We start from the raw sequence: 16,985 nt of genomic DNA, 5'->3' as shown, positions 1-16,985 counted from the left end.
GTTATAATGCCTGCCTATTTCTACAATTTCTCTTCTTAAACTTTGATTTTCAACCTAACATTAAACCCTAACCTTAACCACACTGGTAACCTTATGCCTAACCCTAACCTTAAATTAAGACCATAAAGCTCATTTATGTTTTCATGAATTTTTACGATATTGCAGAGCCACGAAGTCAAAATCTAGTGGAAACCCCACCTACCTATCTTGTCACCTGTGATCCCATTAAAGCCTTTAGTACTGGTGTTGGATGGATCTGAACCATATGTGTGAAGCATTTCCCTAATTTATTTAATACTATAGTTTTTCTAAGGATATGGAATATTGGACATTGTTATAGCATCTATTTCAATTGATTGGTCAATGATCACACAGTACCAGTTAGATACAACTCAAAAATGACTTGTCCATCATACAGAACCTACCTATACGGACTGTAGTTATGGCAACATACTACAACCAATCCAATCGCGCCATACATCTGACAGTAATCTTCTTAACTCATGGTCGCTGTCCTTAAAGCACCATTAAATGCGTAATGCGGATTGAAGGCATGGATACTTTGAGCGTTAACCCAGACTCTTCATGTGGTTTTACCATCGCCTAAATTTTACTTTTCAAAATTGTACTTTGTATGGAATGATAACGTTTTGAAACCATATATATCATTTAATCCGAGATTGACTATGGTATTCCGAGTAGATTACCGCTTTCTCGGCGTGTTTTACGCACCGGATTTAAAAGGCATAATAATCGGTTAGGCGCCACCCGTTATTTCACTAAAGTTTAACGACCAAAATACTGCCCTGGTATGTTATCTCTGTTGAGATTGTTGTGTTTTTACGCACTGGGACTGGGCTATGAGAAGCTTGTGCGTGGACAGGATGACAATCCGGATACGGGAGCCCGGTTCCTATGCCGAGCCATCGCCGTTGGCGCTGACACTTGTTTGGTCCCCGTAGTTCCCGAACCAAACGCGGCGGCTCACGAGGAAGTGTTGAGGAACACAGTCATGCAGCTCCGTGAAACGGTTCTCCAACAGAAAGAGACGATAGTCAACCAACTTGGGACCATAAACGAGCTGACCACCAAGCTCTCCCTCTGCGAGTCAGCCTCCGAGGAAGGGAAGTATGAAAGTGGTGGATCTTGGAGTAAAAACAATCAGAACACAATGGGAGATTTACCCAGAGATCCCAATGATACAATCGACAACCTCGGTAAAACCATGCAGAGTCTGAAGGACCGACTGGAGAACCTAGAGGTAAGTCACGGGACAGTAACCATAAATTACTCTTTGTTTCCTAAATCATGGAAAGGGAGTGCTGAAAATTATCGTCACCAGTGTGACTTAAATACATCTGAAATAGGCCTAATGTTTAAAATTGTTGCCCCTTGCATGATTGTCTGCTTATTAAGTCATTGAATCCAAAGTGAACACCTGTTGCTGTAGTCAACTTTGGCCATTAAATTTGCTCCCATTTTGGCCTGTAGCCTATAATATTCTATTTTTGCCATCATGTGGAGGCATACCCTAAATGGATTAGCCTTTTATCTCCTTTACCTTCCAGTGATTAAGTTCCCTATGTCACCTTACTCAACAAATGTATCAGCTCTTAATAATAACAGCTCATTCAAATGACCAAGGATATAATGTGTTTCTTGGGATATTTAGGTCTCTTACAGAGCTGTTTCATTCCAGATCGAAATACAAGTTCAGTAAATCCAATCCTAGCTTGTGTAGGTGTAGTCCCATCTGTTAGCTTAGAGCTTCCTGAACCACAGGTAATCCCCATTAGGCCATGCAGTAAAAGTACATTGGGAAACAAACGCATGACGGTATCAAGCTAAACCACACAATAGATGGTGTTTAAGCTCATTATGCATTAACAGGCTTAGGAAACTGGTGAGACAATTGGAGAGATCCAATGTTCTCCATGAGTTACAATAAGGGGCCAGAGTTTTCTCTGGTCAGGTCATGTGGCCAGGACAAAAACTCCTGGGCTTTCTGATAACATACTAGCCTACACACAGTGTAGCCGATTTCCACTCAGCCAATGATCTTAGAAAATTACACACATTAAAAAGGTGACAAACATAAGAGACAGGAAGCAGCACATCTCAGACCTCAGTACAAATTGACCTGACGTCTATCAACCTCCACAGACTGTCTGCGTTAACCTCCACTAATTGTTTGTGACCATCTTGTATTGTCTCCACTTATTTGTCTAATGACGTCTCCATCTTGTCCCCGCAGCAGCAGCAGCAGAGAGCAAACATGTCGGGAGCGTTGTTCCCCAGCGAGCTGCGAGACCTGCTGCAGCGCAGGCTGGGAGACCTGGAAAACCAGCTGCTCAGTAAGGTCAACAACCTGGAGGAAGAGAAGTCTCTGCTCTACAACGAGACCACAGCCCACAGGCAGAAGACAGAGAGCACCCTCAACTCCCTGCTGACCAGGATCAATGAGCTGGAGAAAGGTAAATCACTGGAAAAAGAAATATATGACAGACACATACAGACATACTCACGTACGCACAAACATACGTCTGTGTACACAATCCGATGACAGTAGTACACACCTGCAGCACAAACAGGGAGACTCACACATTGTAAACACAATGAGTCATTCATTCTATCGACTATCAACTATCCCACTACTGTACCCCACTGCAGTAAACAACTGAGGCTTTAGATCAAATCTGACAAACGTTGGCTTATCATTTTGTTCTCATAATTTGTGTATAAGTATAGAGGTGACTTCATAGCCAACTCTCCCATTATTCTCTCTGTAGGTGGCAGTGGGTTCAAGTCCCCCGAGCAGTTTAAGCTGGTCCTCCCCCTGCGTACTAACTACCTGTACGGCCGCATGGCCAAGAGCCTTCCTGAGATGTACTCTTTCACTCTCTGCATGTGGCTGCGGTCCAGCGCCGGCCCTGGCATAGGCACCCCCTTCTCCTATGGGGTGCCAGGACAGGCCAATGAGATTGTCGTCATGGAGTGGGGAAACAACCCCATAGAGCTGCTCATCAATGACAAGGTAAGGGCACTCTAAATGACTCAAGGACTCTTTGATTCTCAGTATTGCTGATCTGTGGGAGAGCATACCGTTATTGACAGGAGTCTTTGTTTTAAATTAGATCTGGCTTTAATGAGGTTGCTGATTTTTTGTTTTTTACCAGCTTTACCAAATCCTAACCTTCCTCAATCTAATGTGTATTTCTCTTTTCTGTTTGTAAGCATCTGTACTCCTCTCCTATGTTACCTGTCCAGGTGGCTCAGCTGCCTCTATCAGTGCGTGATGGGAGGTGGCGACACATCTGTATCACCTGGACCACCAGGGATGGTCTGTGGGAAGCCTACCAGGATGGTCAGAAGCTGGGGGCAGGGGATAACCTGGCCCCCTGGCACCGCATCAAGCCTGGAGGAGCCATCATACTGGGGCAGGAACAGGTGAGTCTGCTGACTAGCGCCCCTTATCTGTAGGATACACAATTACATATATTTGTATGGGAAATATTTAGCCTATTTTACTCTTGGTTTACAAAACCGCATCAGGTTTGAATGGTACAGGTTCTTAGCCATGACCATGAGTACTGTGCTATAGGCTCTAGAGTGTAGACCAAATTTGAAAAGCCCCATCGCTAACAAAAATCCTAAAGATCAGTTACATGAGAAAATAAATGTTTTTTTTGTTTTTTTTAGAGCGAGTACAGTAGAGACCAGACAGGTCGAGTGTGTCTGGCTCAGCCTTGCGGTCCACACAGTGAATAGGATGTTATTGTTTTTAACGAGGCCTGTTGTTTATGGCCTCAACAGGACATGGTGGGCGGGCGCTTTGACGCCACACAGGCCTTTGTGGGTGAGCTGAGCCAGGTTAACATCTGGGACAAGGTCCTGAAGCCATCTGACATCCTCACCATGGCCAACTGTTCCTCCTACACCCCCGGGAACGTGGTGTCCTGGCTGGACAGTGATGTGGAGGTGTTTGGAGGGGGAGCAGCCAAATTGGCTCTAGAGATATGCCAGGACCGGCTGTCTGAGACTGAGTCTTAGGATGTCTGTCTGTGGCGTGTTGAGAATCATGTTCTGGATCTTGACGACTACTGTACCTGCTACGTGTAATGCTGGTCATGTGTTTCGTTTGTCTGTGTAAGGAAAGGCCGATCTACCTAATTCCAGATGATTCTACTACACAGAGATCCAGTTTTACACACACTGGCAAACACAGACTTAATGACACTGGATTTGGCATGTGAGGCTGGCTTAGGCATGCGTGTGGCATGGGAGGTGTAAGGTACACAGATTAGCCGTCCCAGGAATCACAGAGTAACTTACGTCCCAGGCCACAAACAGTAACCTACATCCTAGGACTCACATACAGTAATCTAAGTCTCCTGATGGAAGTCATTAAAGCCTTTTGCACCTTGAGTGGAGAGCAGATTTAGGGGAATATCTAAACAAACATTCGCCAGGTGACCGCTATGTTGAAGGTTTTCAATAACCTATAGCAGAGATGGACTAGTTTTGATCTTTGAGTTAGTTGGTAAACATTCCATAGTTATGTGTGGAAATCTGTGTTCTTGTGGCATCATGTCTGTTGTACTATAATGTTGATAAGGTTTCATTATCACCCATACTGTTTTCAATACCCCAAGTCCACCTCAATGCCTGCAGCAGTATATTTTGTTGTCTCAAAAAACTGTTCCGTAATTATCCTCTTGTTGTTAGGGACACGTTGGTTTGTTTAGGTCTACAATGTCTGTGCAGTGGTAGTTTCCAAGAACAAACAAAGCGTAATTTATATGGGAGCATTGTTACTGTTAAATATGTACATATAATTTTTCAAGCAGATAAGAACAATTCATTATGTATGATATGAACAATACGTTCATGTGTACGAGTGTCTCTTTCCATGAAAACAATGTTCGGTGTGTAAAGTTATTTAATTGAGATACATTGTTGATTTTGCTCAAGAGACAATGCTTACTTTTCATGTGGCCTTTTGAAGATGTTCTTCCAGATGCACTTTACTATGCTAATTATTGCCAAATTAACAAGAATGTGGAAAAAAAAAAAAAAAGACAAATAAAACATTATTGAAAAGCAGTCTGTTTATATACTGTCTAAATTGCATAGACCAGTAGCTTTAACCAACAACGGGCCAAGGCAGCATTAGTAATGCTTAATTAAGAGATGAGAGCAGCTCAAAGGTGGCGTCACAATCATTTAGGCAGACTTCTACTTAGTGACTCCTACAGACTAGTGGGAAAACATCTCCCTGACTCTCTCTATTGGAAAATACATGGAATGTGGTATGTTTTAAATAGAAGTGGGCCAGGGTTAATATCTACATAGTCTTCCCTGAATTCACATTATTGCAATGCAGTCCTGTATTACTTATAAAAACCCTTGATTTTTTAAAAATTCTGTTCTACCAGAGGCTGTTCAGTTGAAGGTCAGTTTCTGTCTGGAATTCTGGGTCAGGGTAACTAACATTACAAAAGTACAACTCAAGTTATTTGAATGGTATTGTAAGATACAATTCAAATACATAACTTTTGGTACAGTCATGAGCAGCACAGATGTCGATTACCTAACAAATACGCTGAGTGTACAGAACATTAACACCTGCTCGTTCCATGACAGACTGACAAGGTGAAAGCTATGATCCCTTATTGATGTCACCTGTTAAATCCACTTCAAACGAAGGGGAGGAGGTTAAAGAAGGATTTTTAAGCCTTGAGACATGGATTGTGTGTGTGTGCCATTCAGAGGGTGACTGGGCAAGACAAAATATTAAAGTGCCTTTGAACGGGGTATGGTAGAAGGTGTCAGGCTCACCGGTTTGTGTCTAGAACTGCAGCGCTGCTGGGTTTTTACGCTCAACAGTTTCCTCTATCAAGAACGGGAGAAACAAAAAGCTCATTTCCATTGGAACATTCTGAACAATGGAGAATGTGGTGTTGTCACAAAAAATACTTCTGTGCAAGTGGGTGTAATCATGGTCCCCTCTTTTTTGTGGTGGGAGGATGAGCAGTCGATGTTCACTGCGGCTGATGGACCTGAAACATAAAACAAAACAAACTGGTAGACCGCTAGTGTCGCAGAAACCTGCCTACATGGGTACACAAGTACAAACCCAAAATTCAGCCTTTATACACTCCTACAAATGTCCGTCTGTAGTAGATAGCACCAGTGGCGATGTTATTGTCCAACAAGAAGTCACTCATGTAAAGAGACCAGCACAGAGCAGTAGACCCCCTCAGTAAAGTGCTGGAGTACATACATACTGCATATAGTAGTACCACAGGGGGCGGGCCATTGGATATGTAGGGGTGCTTCATGTATGTAAGGTGTATGGCACAGGGACGATGGTATGGATTTGGCCCAGAGCCCAAAGGATGTATATCCTCATCTGCCACGTCATGGATGACAATAGGTTGACGTTGCTCCTAGACACAAATCTGGGGTAAGTTGATTCTAGATTTGAGCCTACGGGCAACTTCTACCTGAACCGACCCTGCCCAGTTGGGGAAACGGGGGTCAGGAGTGATGGGTCAGGGGTGAGTTGAGGTCACGTAGATCCTGGCTGACCTCTGGTCTGCAGACTGGACAGCCTCCCTCAGGACACTGTTGATGTGGTCATAGGGAGTGCTGCTGCCATAGCGACTCAACGAGGAAATTGAAGGGTCTTCTGGCGAGGGACTGAGGAGACCCTGGGAAGTGCAGTTCTTCTGGCTCTGTGTACATGTGCTGGTGCTGGCTCCTCCCCCTGCCCTCTCAGGACTACTGATACCACTACTGCTGTCACTGCCGGACGACTGGAGCAGAGAGAGAAAACAGGAATGACTTACAGAAAATACTTGTTGCACAAACCATCACAAGTGTGTGTGTGTGTGTCCTGTCACCTCAGAGTCCCAGACATCTTGGCCAAGCTTGGACACCAGGGCGTGACCCTCCTGCCCCCCTCCTGACCTTTTGGCCAGCTGGTCCCCCTCATTGTCTCCACCCCGCCGCCGCTTCCTGTACACAGTGACAGAGAGGCCAGGGAGTAAACGTGAGAGAGTGACCGGATCAGAGAGAGAGAGAGAGAGAAAGGAGAGGAAGTTTGTGTCTGTGGTCCTGTGTGGCTCAGTCGATAGAGCATGGTGCTTACAATGCCAAGTACGGTCAGTTCGATTCCTGCTGGGGCCCCTCATACATAACATGTATACAGTAAGTTGCTTTGGATAAAAGCTTCTACTAAATGGCATATTTTATTAGGCCAATATTGAGAAAGTGGGTGTACAGTGCATTCAGAAAGTATTCAGACCTTCACTTTTTCCTCATTTTGTTACGTTACAGCCTTATTCTAAAATGGATTAAATAAAAATTCCAGGTGTTTTTCCCTAGAACTGGCCGCCTGTCAGGGAGGTGACCAACAACCTGATGGTCACTGACAAAGCTCCAGAGTTCCACTGTGGAGATGGGAGATCCTTTCAGAAGGACAACCATCTCTGCAGCACTCCACCAATCAGGCCTTTATGGTAGAGTTGCCAGACGGAAGCCGCTCCTCAGTAAAAGGCACATGAAAGCCCACTTGGAGTTTGCCAAAAGGCACCTAAAGGTGATAATGTCCTTGAGTGGCCCAGCCAGAGCCCGGACTTGAACCCGATCGAACTTCTCTGGAGATACCTGAAAATAGCTGTGCATAGCTGTGCATCCCCATCCAACCTGACAGAGCTTGAGAGGATCTGCAGAGAAGAATGGGAGAAACTCCCCAAATACAGGTGTGCTAGGCTTGTAGCGTCATACCCAAGAAGACTCGAAGGTGTAATCGCTGCCAGCGGTGCTTCAACAAAGTACTGAGTAAAGGGTCTGAATACTTACAGTACCAGTCAAAAGGTTGGACACCTACTCATTCAAGGGTTTTTCTTTATTTTTACTAAGACATCAAAACTATGAAATAACACATATGGAATCATGTGTTAAACGAATCAAAATATATTTTATGAGACTCTTCAAAGTAGCCACCCTTTGCCTTGATAACAGCTTTGCACACTATTTGCATTCTCTCAACCAGCTTCATGAAGTAGTCACCTGGAATGCATTTCAATTAACAGGTGTGCCTTGTTAAAAGTTAATTTGTGGAATTTCTTTCCTTCTTAATGTGTTTGAGCCAATCAGTTGTGTTGTGACAAGGTATGGATGGTAGGGATGCACGATATATCGGAGAACATATCGGAATTGACCGATATTCGCTAAAAAGGCCAACATCGGTATCGGCCCAATGTCTAGTTTAATGCCGATGTGAAAAACCGATGTCACAGCTGACGTGCATACCTATATAACACAGATAGATGAGAACATCTTTGTATATAACGTAGGTACATGACATAATAATGCCACTTAAAAAGTTGCGCTACACGTGCAACACAGCATTCCTAACCTAGCCCACGTCTGCTGTGTGGATCGAGCAGTCATTTGAAAGAGTAAGAACATTTCAGAGAGACAACTCAAAGGCGAAATCCATTAAAGCCAAGATAATGGAATTCATTGCCGTTCTCTGTCGTGGTGATGTTGGCTATCGCCAACTGGTCGAGCACCGGTACACTTTTGTTTAAATGTTGGTACTATTTAAGATGTTGCCCTACCGTAGTTGCACAGTAATAGCGTCACTGCTATTAGCTTCACGACTGACATTTGGACCAGCGATATCAGCCCCATGAGCATGCGGAGTCTGACAGCACAGTGGGTCGTCGAGGATTTCGTACGGAGGAAAGCCGTATTGCTCAGGAATCTGCTGGTTGTCATACCACTGCTGCCATTTCAATGGCATTGGAGAACATGGTTGAAACTTGGAAACATGAATACACTAGCCAGCTCCATTAAAACAACTGACTGGAGAAATAAGCTCATCAACTGCGCCTGCAGCAGACGTGATGCGCTCTGTCATGGCATTGAAACACCTGCTCAACAAAACTGGCAGGAATATAAACAAATGTGCATAACATTTGAGATCAGCTTTATGTGTGTATGGAACATTTCTGGGATCTTTTTTTTTAGCTGATGAAACAAACACTTTACATGTTGCGTTTATATTTTTGTTCGGTGTAGTATTCGTATTCTAATTCCTAATTCTAATGCCACCGATTCTGTCACATAACAGTGGAGTGCGCATGCCCATTCTGACTTCGCCAATGTTAAGCTAACCAGTTAGCTAGCAGCTAGTGTGCGACGTTAGTGCTGACTAGTTTCTATGGAGTGAAGATGGCCCCTTTTCCAGACAAGGTGGATGTTCCTACTGGCCCACATTGGCGAATGAAACAGTTGCCCTTGACAACAGTTTGTCCCAGCAACAAAACTGCCCACTCAGGCTGTGAACAAGCGATTCGGTGGAATTCTCTCTTTACCGTGTCGCCACCATGTTCGATGCTATGCACAAGGACCGCTACTTCAATGCAGACAAGAAACAGAGTTTACGTGAAATGTTACATACGCAGCTGGACAAGATGGAAACGGACACAGTGACAGTGCGCACCGAGGAAGAGGCGCCACGGACAGACAGAGCTGAAACTTCACTGCTTGACATGTATGATGAAATCCTGGTTGAGAAGCAAACGACTGAACAAATAAACAACAAAACAGCACAGCAAGTAAGTGAAAGAAATAGGTTTTGATTATGTTTTACTGGTAATGGGGACATAAGTAAATGCCAAAAAAATAACCAATTGTGTGCCGCCCTATGGGACTCCCAATCACGGCCAGATGTGATACAGCCTGGATTCGAACCAGGGACTGTAGTGACGCCTCCTGCACTGAGATGCAGTGCCTTAGACAGCTGTGTCCATGTGTGTGTTATCGGTTAGGTTTTTTTGCTAAGGAAAAAATGTAATATCGGTGTGTCACTAACGGGTGGTATACAGAAGATAGCACTATTTGCTAAAAGACCAAGTCCATATTATGGCAAGAACAGCTCAAATAATCAAAGAGAAACAACAGTCCATTATTACTTTAAGACATGAAGGTCAGTCAATCAGTAAAATTTCAAGAACCTTGAAAGTTTCTTCAAGTGCAGTCGCAAAAACCATCAAACGCTATGATGAAACTGGCTCACATGAGGACCGCCACAGGAAATGAAGACCCAGCGTTACCTCTACTTATCCACTGCAGCAGAATTAACTGCACCTCAGATTGCAGCCCAAATAAATGCTTCAGACTTCAATTAGACACATCTCAACATCAACTTTTCAGAGGAGACTGCGTGAGTCAGTCCTTCATGGTCGAATTGCTGCAAAGAAACCACTACTAAAGGACACCAATAAGAAGAAGAGACTTGCGTGTGCCAAGAAACACAAAATGAAATGGTCCATCCACACAGACAGTGTGGTGAAGAAGGCGCAACAGCACCTCATCAACTTCAGGAGGGTGAAGAAATTTGGCTTGTCACCTAAAACCCACAAACTTTCAGATGCACAATTGAGAGCATCCTTTTGGGCTGTATCACTGCCGGGTACGGCAACTGCACCGCCCACAACCGCAAGTCTCTCCAGAGGGTGGTGCGGTCTGCACAACGCATCACCATGGCCAAACTACCTGCCCTCCAGGACACCTACAGCACGTGATGTCACAGGAAGGCCAAAAAGACCATCAAGGACAACAACCACTCGAGCCAGTGTCTGTTCACCCCGCTACTATCCAGAAGGCGAGGTCAGTACAGGTGCATCAAAGCTGGGACCAAGAGACTGAAAAACAGCTTCTGTCTCAAGGCCATCAGACTGTTATACAACGATCACTAACACAGAGAGGCTACTGCCTACATACAGACTTGAACTCATTGACCACTTTAATAAATGGATCACTAGTCACTTTAATAATGTTTACATATCTTACATTACTCATCTCATATGTATATATTGTATTTTATACCATCTTGCCTATGCTGCTCTGTCATTGCTCATCCATATATTCATGTATATATTCTTATTCCAATCCTTTACTTAGATTTGTGTGTGTTAGGTAGTTGCTGTGGAATTGTTAGATTACATGTTAGATATTGCTGCACTGTCGGAACTAGATGCACAAGCATTTCGCTACACTCACAATAACATCTGCTAACCATGTGTATGTGACTAATAACATTTTATTTTATTTGGAATGCCAAGAGTGTGCAAAGGGTGGCTACTTTGAAAAATCTCAAATATAAAAAATATTTTGATTTAATTAACACTTTTTTGGTTACTACATGATTCCATGTGTGTTATTTCATAGGTTTGTTGTCTTCACTGTTATTCTACATACAACGTAGAAAATAGTAAAAAATAAAGAAAACCCCTTGAATGAGTAGGTGTGTCCAAACTTTTGACTGGTACTGTACATAAATGTGATACTTCAGTTTTTGATTTTTAATACATTTGCAAAAAATTCACAATCTTTTTGCTTTGTCATTATGGGGTAGTGTGCGCAGATTGATGAGGGAAACAATTATTTAATCCATTTTAGAATAAGGCTGTAAAGTAACAAAATGTGGAAAAAGTCAAGGGGTCTGAATACTTTCCGAATGCATTGTGTGTGTGGGAGAGAGAGAGGCTATCTCAGCCACAGCATTATAGTTATAGGAGCAGACGTGCTCAAATGTTCAGCCATGAGTATGACAACTTATCTGGGAAGAAAACAACCATGTGAAATATTGTTCAAGTTAAACTGATATGCGAAGAGATCAACTAGCGTACTTGAGACATTAACAAATGTAACACTGGCCACCGAGGTTAATGGTAATTCAATAACTATACTATAAAACAAAGATTATTTATATAAAGAATGATAGTAAAACAACTTTGGAGTACCTTCAATTAAATATTGGGCAAAAATGCAACTCCGCTCCATCATTCATCACAAAACCAACTGATATTGCCAACTACTTTAATGATTTTTTAATTGGCAAGATTAGCTAACTTAGTCATGACATGCTGACCCTACACATCCAAGTACAACTGATCAAAATATGAAAGACAAGCATTGTAATTTGAAAATGTGAACAAAATTACTGTTGTCTAGCAACAATGACAAGCCACCTAGGTCGGACAACTTGGATGGAAAATTACTAAGGATAATAGCAGATGATAATGTCACTCCGATTTGCCATATCTTCAATCTAAGCCTACAAGAAAGTGTGTGCCCTCAGGCCTGGAGGGAAGATAAATTGATTATAAAAAGATTGTGGGAGTTGTTTTGTTAGACTTCAGTGCAGCTTTTGACATTATCGATCAGTCTGCTGCTGGAAAAATGTATGTGTTATGGCTTTACACCTCCTGCTATATTGTGGATAAAGAATTACCTGTCTAACAGAACACATAGGGTGTTCTTTAATGGAAGCCTCTCCAACATAATCCAGGTAGAATTAGGCATTCCCCAGAGCAGCTGTCTAGGGCCCTTACATTTTTCAATCTTTAGTAATGACATGCCATTTGCTTTGAGTAAAGCCAATGTGTATGTATGCGGATGACTCAACACTATACACGTCAGCTACTACAGCAAGTGAAATCACTGCAAGACTTAAAAAAGAGCTGCAGTCAGAATGGATGGCAAAAGTCCTAAATATTTCAAAAAATGAAAAGTATTGTATTTGGGACAAATCATTCACTAAACCATAAACCTCAACTAAATCTTGTAATGAATAACATAAAAATGTAGCAAGTTGAGGTGACGAAACTTCTTAGAGTAACCCTGGATTGTCACTGTCATGGTCAAAACATCTTGATGCAACATTAGCTAAGGTGGGGAGAAGTCTGTCCATAATAAAGCGCTGCTCTGCCTTCTTTACAACACTATCAACAAGGCAGGTTCTACAAGCCCTAGTTTTGTCGCACCTGGACTACTGTCCAGTCATGTGGTCAGGTGCCTCAAAGAGGGTCTTAGGAAAATTACAATTGGCTCAGAACAGGGCAGCACGGTTGGCCCTTAAATGTACACGGAGAGCTAACATTAATAATATGTATGTCAATCTCTTATGGTTCAAAGTAGAGGAGAGATTGACTTCATCTTTACTTGTTTTTGTAAGAAGTGTTGACATGCTGAATGCACAGAGGTGTCTGTTTAAACTACTAGCACACAGCTTGGACACCCATACATTCCCCACAAGACATGCCACCAGAGGTCTCTTCCAAGTCCAGAACAGATGAGAGACGCACAGTACTAAATAGAGCCATGGCTACATGGAACTCTATTCCACATCAGCTAACTGATGCAAGTAGTAGAATCAGATTTTTTTTAAATACAAATATACACCTTATGGAACAGCAGGGACTGAAGAGACACACACACATGGATTTTGCATTGTATATATGTGGTTGTAGAGTAGTTGTTTCAGTATGATATGTTGGATAAAGGAATAAAGACGGACACCAATGTCAAGTTCAATAGCCTTGTTAAGCATTGTACAAATCCCTACACGCGGAGTCTGGGGAACAGTCCGGCTAGTCGAATACCTATCAACTAGACTCCGTAACATCATCCTTTTCAATAGAAAGTGCAAACATAACGGCATAACATTGAGTTCTTAACAGTCAAGTCATAACAATTGAAAAGCATGACATTTTCTTTTTACTTCAGTTGTCATCTTCCTTTTTTTCTTCTTTTAAAAAAAAAACTAACAGACAACAAGTTAAGTCTCTTGCTTACAGAGTAAGCCTGTCCGGTGGCTTGCACAGCCGACCCACCTGTGAGTAAGTATTGGCTCTGACAGGGGTAGGATTAGGGCCACGAGCTGGAGAGTTTGGTGGGGTAGAAGCCTCACCTTCAGTTGGCTCATGTCTCAATTCTGCACCCCTTACCCTTAGGCCTGGACTGTGATCCAGCTCATCTAGGTGAGTGTATGGCATGTTTTGGTTCGTCTGCTCTGCTACGTGCAGATCCACCCGATTGCGACGATAGAGGGAGCCACCAACATCCACCAGGTAAGAACGTGGTGCAACTCTCTGTAGGCATGTGCCCAGCCTCCAAAGTCCTGTGTGGTCTCCCGGCAGCGGTTTCATCCTTATCGTTTCACCCACCTCCAGCTCTGGTAGGTCTCGAGCAGTCCGGTCGTAGAAGCACTTAGCGAGCTGCTTTCTGTGACGCAGTTTGTCCGTGACGCCAACCATGACGCAGGGCTCAAGTAGCTTGTTAGCTATGGGGATGGTAGTCTTCAGACGTCTGGACAGAAGGCGTTGTGCTGGGCTGCTGTCCATGTTTTCGGTGGGTGTGTTCCTCCACTGTAAGATCGCTTTCCATGGGTCGTTGCTGTCGCGCAAGGCCCTGCTTAACAGGTTTTTTGCAATCTTGACAGCTGATTCTGCCTTGCCATTTGCTTTTGGGTGTCTTGGAGAGGAGGTCACGTGGTCAAACTCCCATTCTGAGGTGAAACGGTTGAACTGTGCAGTGGGCCATTGTCCGTGATTACCTTGTCAGGCTGACCTTGCCTTGCAAACTGCGCCTTGCAGCGCTTTATGACCGTCTCTGCAGACAAGTCAGGGAGCAGTTCAATTTCCCAAAAGTCAGAGTAGTGATCAACGATGAGAAGATAGTCCTTTTGTCTGTGGCTGAATAAGTCCATGCTGATGATTTGCCAGGCCCTTGTGGGCAGTTCGTGTGACATCATGGTTTCCTTTTGCTGTTCATGAGCGTACTCGTTGCATGTGGTACAGTTGCTGACAAAGTCTTTAATTTCTGCTTGCATGTTTGGCCAGTATAATGTTTCACGAGCCTGGCGGTAGCATGCGTCACCTCCAACGTGACTGGAGTGTATGCGGGTAGCATCTCTGGACGTAGTGATTTGGGAATAATGACCTTCTGACCTCTGAACAACATTTTGCACGCTGATCTCATCTCGAAAGGTCCAGTATTCTCTCACTGTGAAAGGTGTCTCCTCTTTCAGATATGGCCAACCTGCGAGAGCCATGGACTTCAGTGACTGTAGGTGTTCGTCCTTGTCAGTATGTTGCCTGATCTGGGCTAGGTGGTGATCTGTGACGTTTAAATAGTCTGCCTGATTGATCTGTTGAACATCTTGTTGTTCCTGCTGTAGCGAACAGATGGCCTGCCGCTGATAGGCAGTGCCTCTACCTGTACATTGTGCTGTTGCCCTGCTCAGTGTGTCGCTGATGTACATCTCTGGTCCTGGCTTGTAAATGACCTTCAGGCTGTAGTTTTGCAGAGTCAGGAGCATGCTTTGAAGCCTCTTGGGCGCGTTGAGGAGAGGTTTACTGAATATGGCAATGAGTGGTTTGTGGTCAGTTTCAGCGGTGACCAGCTCTCGACCATATAAGTAGTGATGGAATCGCTGGCAGGAGAAGACGATGCTGAGGCACTCTTTCTCGATTTGTGCATAGTTTTGTTCGGTGGGGGTGAGCGCTCTCGAGGCAAACGCAACAGGCTGGCCTTCCTGCATAAGGCAGCATCCAAGTCCCCTTTGGCTAGAGTCGCTCTGGATTGTGACAGGCTTCGTGACGTCGTAGTAGCGCAACACTGGCATGGATGAAGCCAGAGATTTCATCTCCTGCACTGCGGCCTCGTGCTTGGGTAGCCAGTGCCATGGTGTGTCTTTGTCCAGCAACCGGCGCAGAGGCTCACAGACTGCTGATAGGTGTGGCATGAACTTTGCAAGATAGTTTGCAAAACCGATGAGACGCTGTACTCCTTTTGCATCAGACGGGTTTGGCATGTCGAGGATTGCTTGGACCTTGTCTGGGTCCGGCTTCAGGCCTTTGGCCGAGAGAATGTGGCCATGGAAGTGGACGTCTTTCACCTTGAACTGCAGCTTCTTCAGGCCAAGACGAAGCTTAACTGATCGGCAGCGCTCCATCAGTGCCAGGAGCTTCACATCGTGGTCACGTTCTGCTTCTTCGTCTGTGTCACCACAGCCTACAATCAGGACATCATCGGCGATGGGTTCAATGCCCTTGAGCCCAGCCAGTAACTCGTGCTGCTTGCTTTGGTATACCTCAGGCGCCACTGAGACACCAAACGGGAGCTTGAGCCAGCGTTTCCGACCCCAGGGGGTCCAGAAGGTAGTCATGAGTAGTGGCCTGAGGGCACACATTTAATGAGGATCCTTATTAAATAAAAATAAGGTATTTTTGTAAGAAAAACACTCACCTGTTTTCTGTCAACATTTGGGAGACGATTGTCAGTGGGTTGTTTTGGTTACAAAGAAGACTTTGGCCCTCTGAGCACGTTCGGATGTAAAGGAATGACTCCTCTCCCTCACAGCTTTTGGTCGAGCAAAAATCTATTTTCGTACGTACAGCAGCGCTTTCCCCCGAATTTGAGCAGTCAGGGCATTCTGATTTTATCTGGTTGCTAGCTTGTTGAACAGCTTATTTGGTTAGCAAGGAAACAACCCTTGAGTGGTTAGTCTTGATAATTTAGCATTAACTGTCACTATCCTAGTATGTATGCAGATTATGTCAGTAAACAAGTTTACTTCTCGGTTAACGTCTCTTTCCGCTATAAGCTACTTTAGCTAGCTAACCAGGTAAACTTATAACGAAACAAGCGAGATTCCTCCAATCCGTCAATTTAACTCGAGTTTTGGTAGTATTTGAGAGCAGTCAAAAACTATCCTTCGGTATTGGTGAGATGACAGATCAGAAAGAATACAATACTACGAATCTGATCAAGCTAGCGAGTGTTCTGCTGCTAGCAAAAAGACCCAGCTGAAAGTGTTTACATGATGTTTGATGACGTAACGATCCAATAACCTGAAACCGACCGAATGCGCATCTGCAAACTCTACAGTAGGCTACATGTTGCATATCAGAGAGGCAGTTACACTGTTAACTTGTCGCAGGTTAACAACCTTTTAGTTCTACAAATATTTATATTTTCTATGAAATTCCATTATTGTGATGAAAGTTATTTTTATAACTTTATATGGGAATAGAATGTGCCTGCATTGTGTGGTCCCTAGTGTTATGCACTGTAATACTATCTACCTGTGAATGAAAAGAATGGATGTGTTACTGGTGGTT

General features: G+C 43.9%; 2 protein-coding genes across 5 annotated transcripts; one reads left to right on the top strand and one right to left on the bottom strand.

The window, feature by feature from the left end:
- Window positions 1-6: 6 nt before the first annotated feature.
- LOC120046814 (neuronal pentraxin-2-like) lies at window positions 7-5,101 on the top strand. Of its 3 annotated transcripts, none has more exons than XM_038992341.1 (5): window positions 7-1,261; window positions 2,255-2,474; window positions 2,790-3,034; window positions 3,268-3,447; window positions 3,814-5,101. In XM_038992341.1, exons 1-5 carry the CDS (start codon window positions 812-814, stop codon window positions 4,048-4,050), a joined length of 1,332 nt encoding a protein of 443 aa, XP_038848269.1. In that variant the 5' UTR covers window positions 7-811; the 3' UTR covers window positions 4,051-5,101. The 3 variants fall into 3 exon arrangements, with proteins under 3 accessions (XP_038848269.1, XP_038848268.1, XP_038848270.1); XM_038992340.1 differs by having other exon boundaries at window positions 3,235-3,447; XM_038992342.1 differs by having other exon boundaries at window positions 3,235-3,447; window positions 3,700-3,815.
- Window positions 5,102-5,795: 694 nt separating this feature from the next.
- On the bottom strand, window positions 5,796-16,678 carry LOC120046813 (protein FAM104A-like). Of its 2 annotated transcripts, none has more exons than XM_038992338.1 (4): window positions 16,111-16,678; window positions 6,906-7,020; window positions 6,507-6,818; window positions 5,796-6,059 (listed from the first exon to the last, which is right to left on the bottom strand). In XM_038992338.1, the coding sequence occupies exons 1-3, from the start codon at window positions 16,125-16,127 to the stop codon at window positions 6,555-6,557; spliced, it is 396 nt and encodes a 131-aa protein (XP_038848266.1). In that variant the 5' UTR covers window positions 16,128-16,678; the 3' UTR covers window positions 5,796-6,059; window positions 6,507-6,554. The 2 variants fall into 2 exon arrangements, with proteins under 2 accessions (XP_038848266.1, XP_038848265.1); XM_038992337.1 differs by having other exon boundaries at window positions 6,592-6,818.
- Window positions 16,679-16,985: the final 307 nt, after the last annotated feature.

The sequence above is a fragment of the Salvelinus namaycush genome, chromosome 4, assembly GCF_016432855.1.
Source record: "Salvelinus namaycush isolate Seneca chromosome 4, SaNama_1.0, whole genome shotgun sequence".
In the NCBI taxonomy this organism is placed as follows: domain Eukaryota; kingdom Metazoa; phylum Chordata; class Actinopteri; order Salmoniformes; family Salmonidae; genus Salvelinus; species Salvelinus namaycush.
This window is presented reverse-complemented; position numbering and strand designations above follow the sequence as displayed.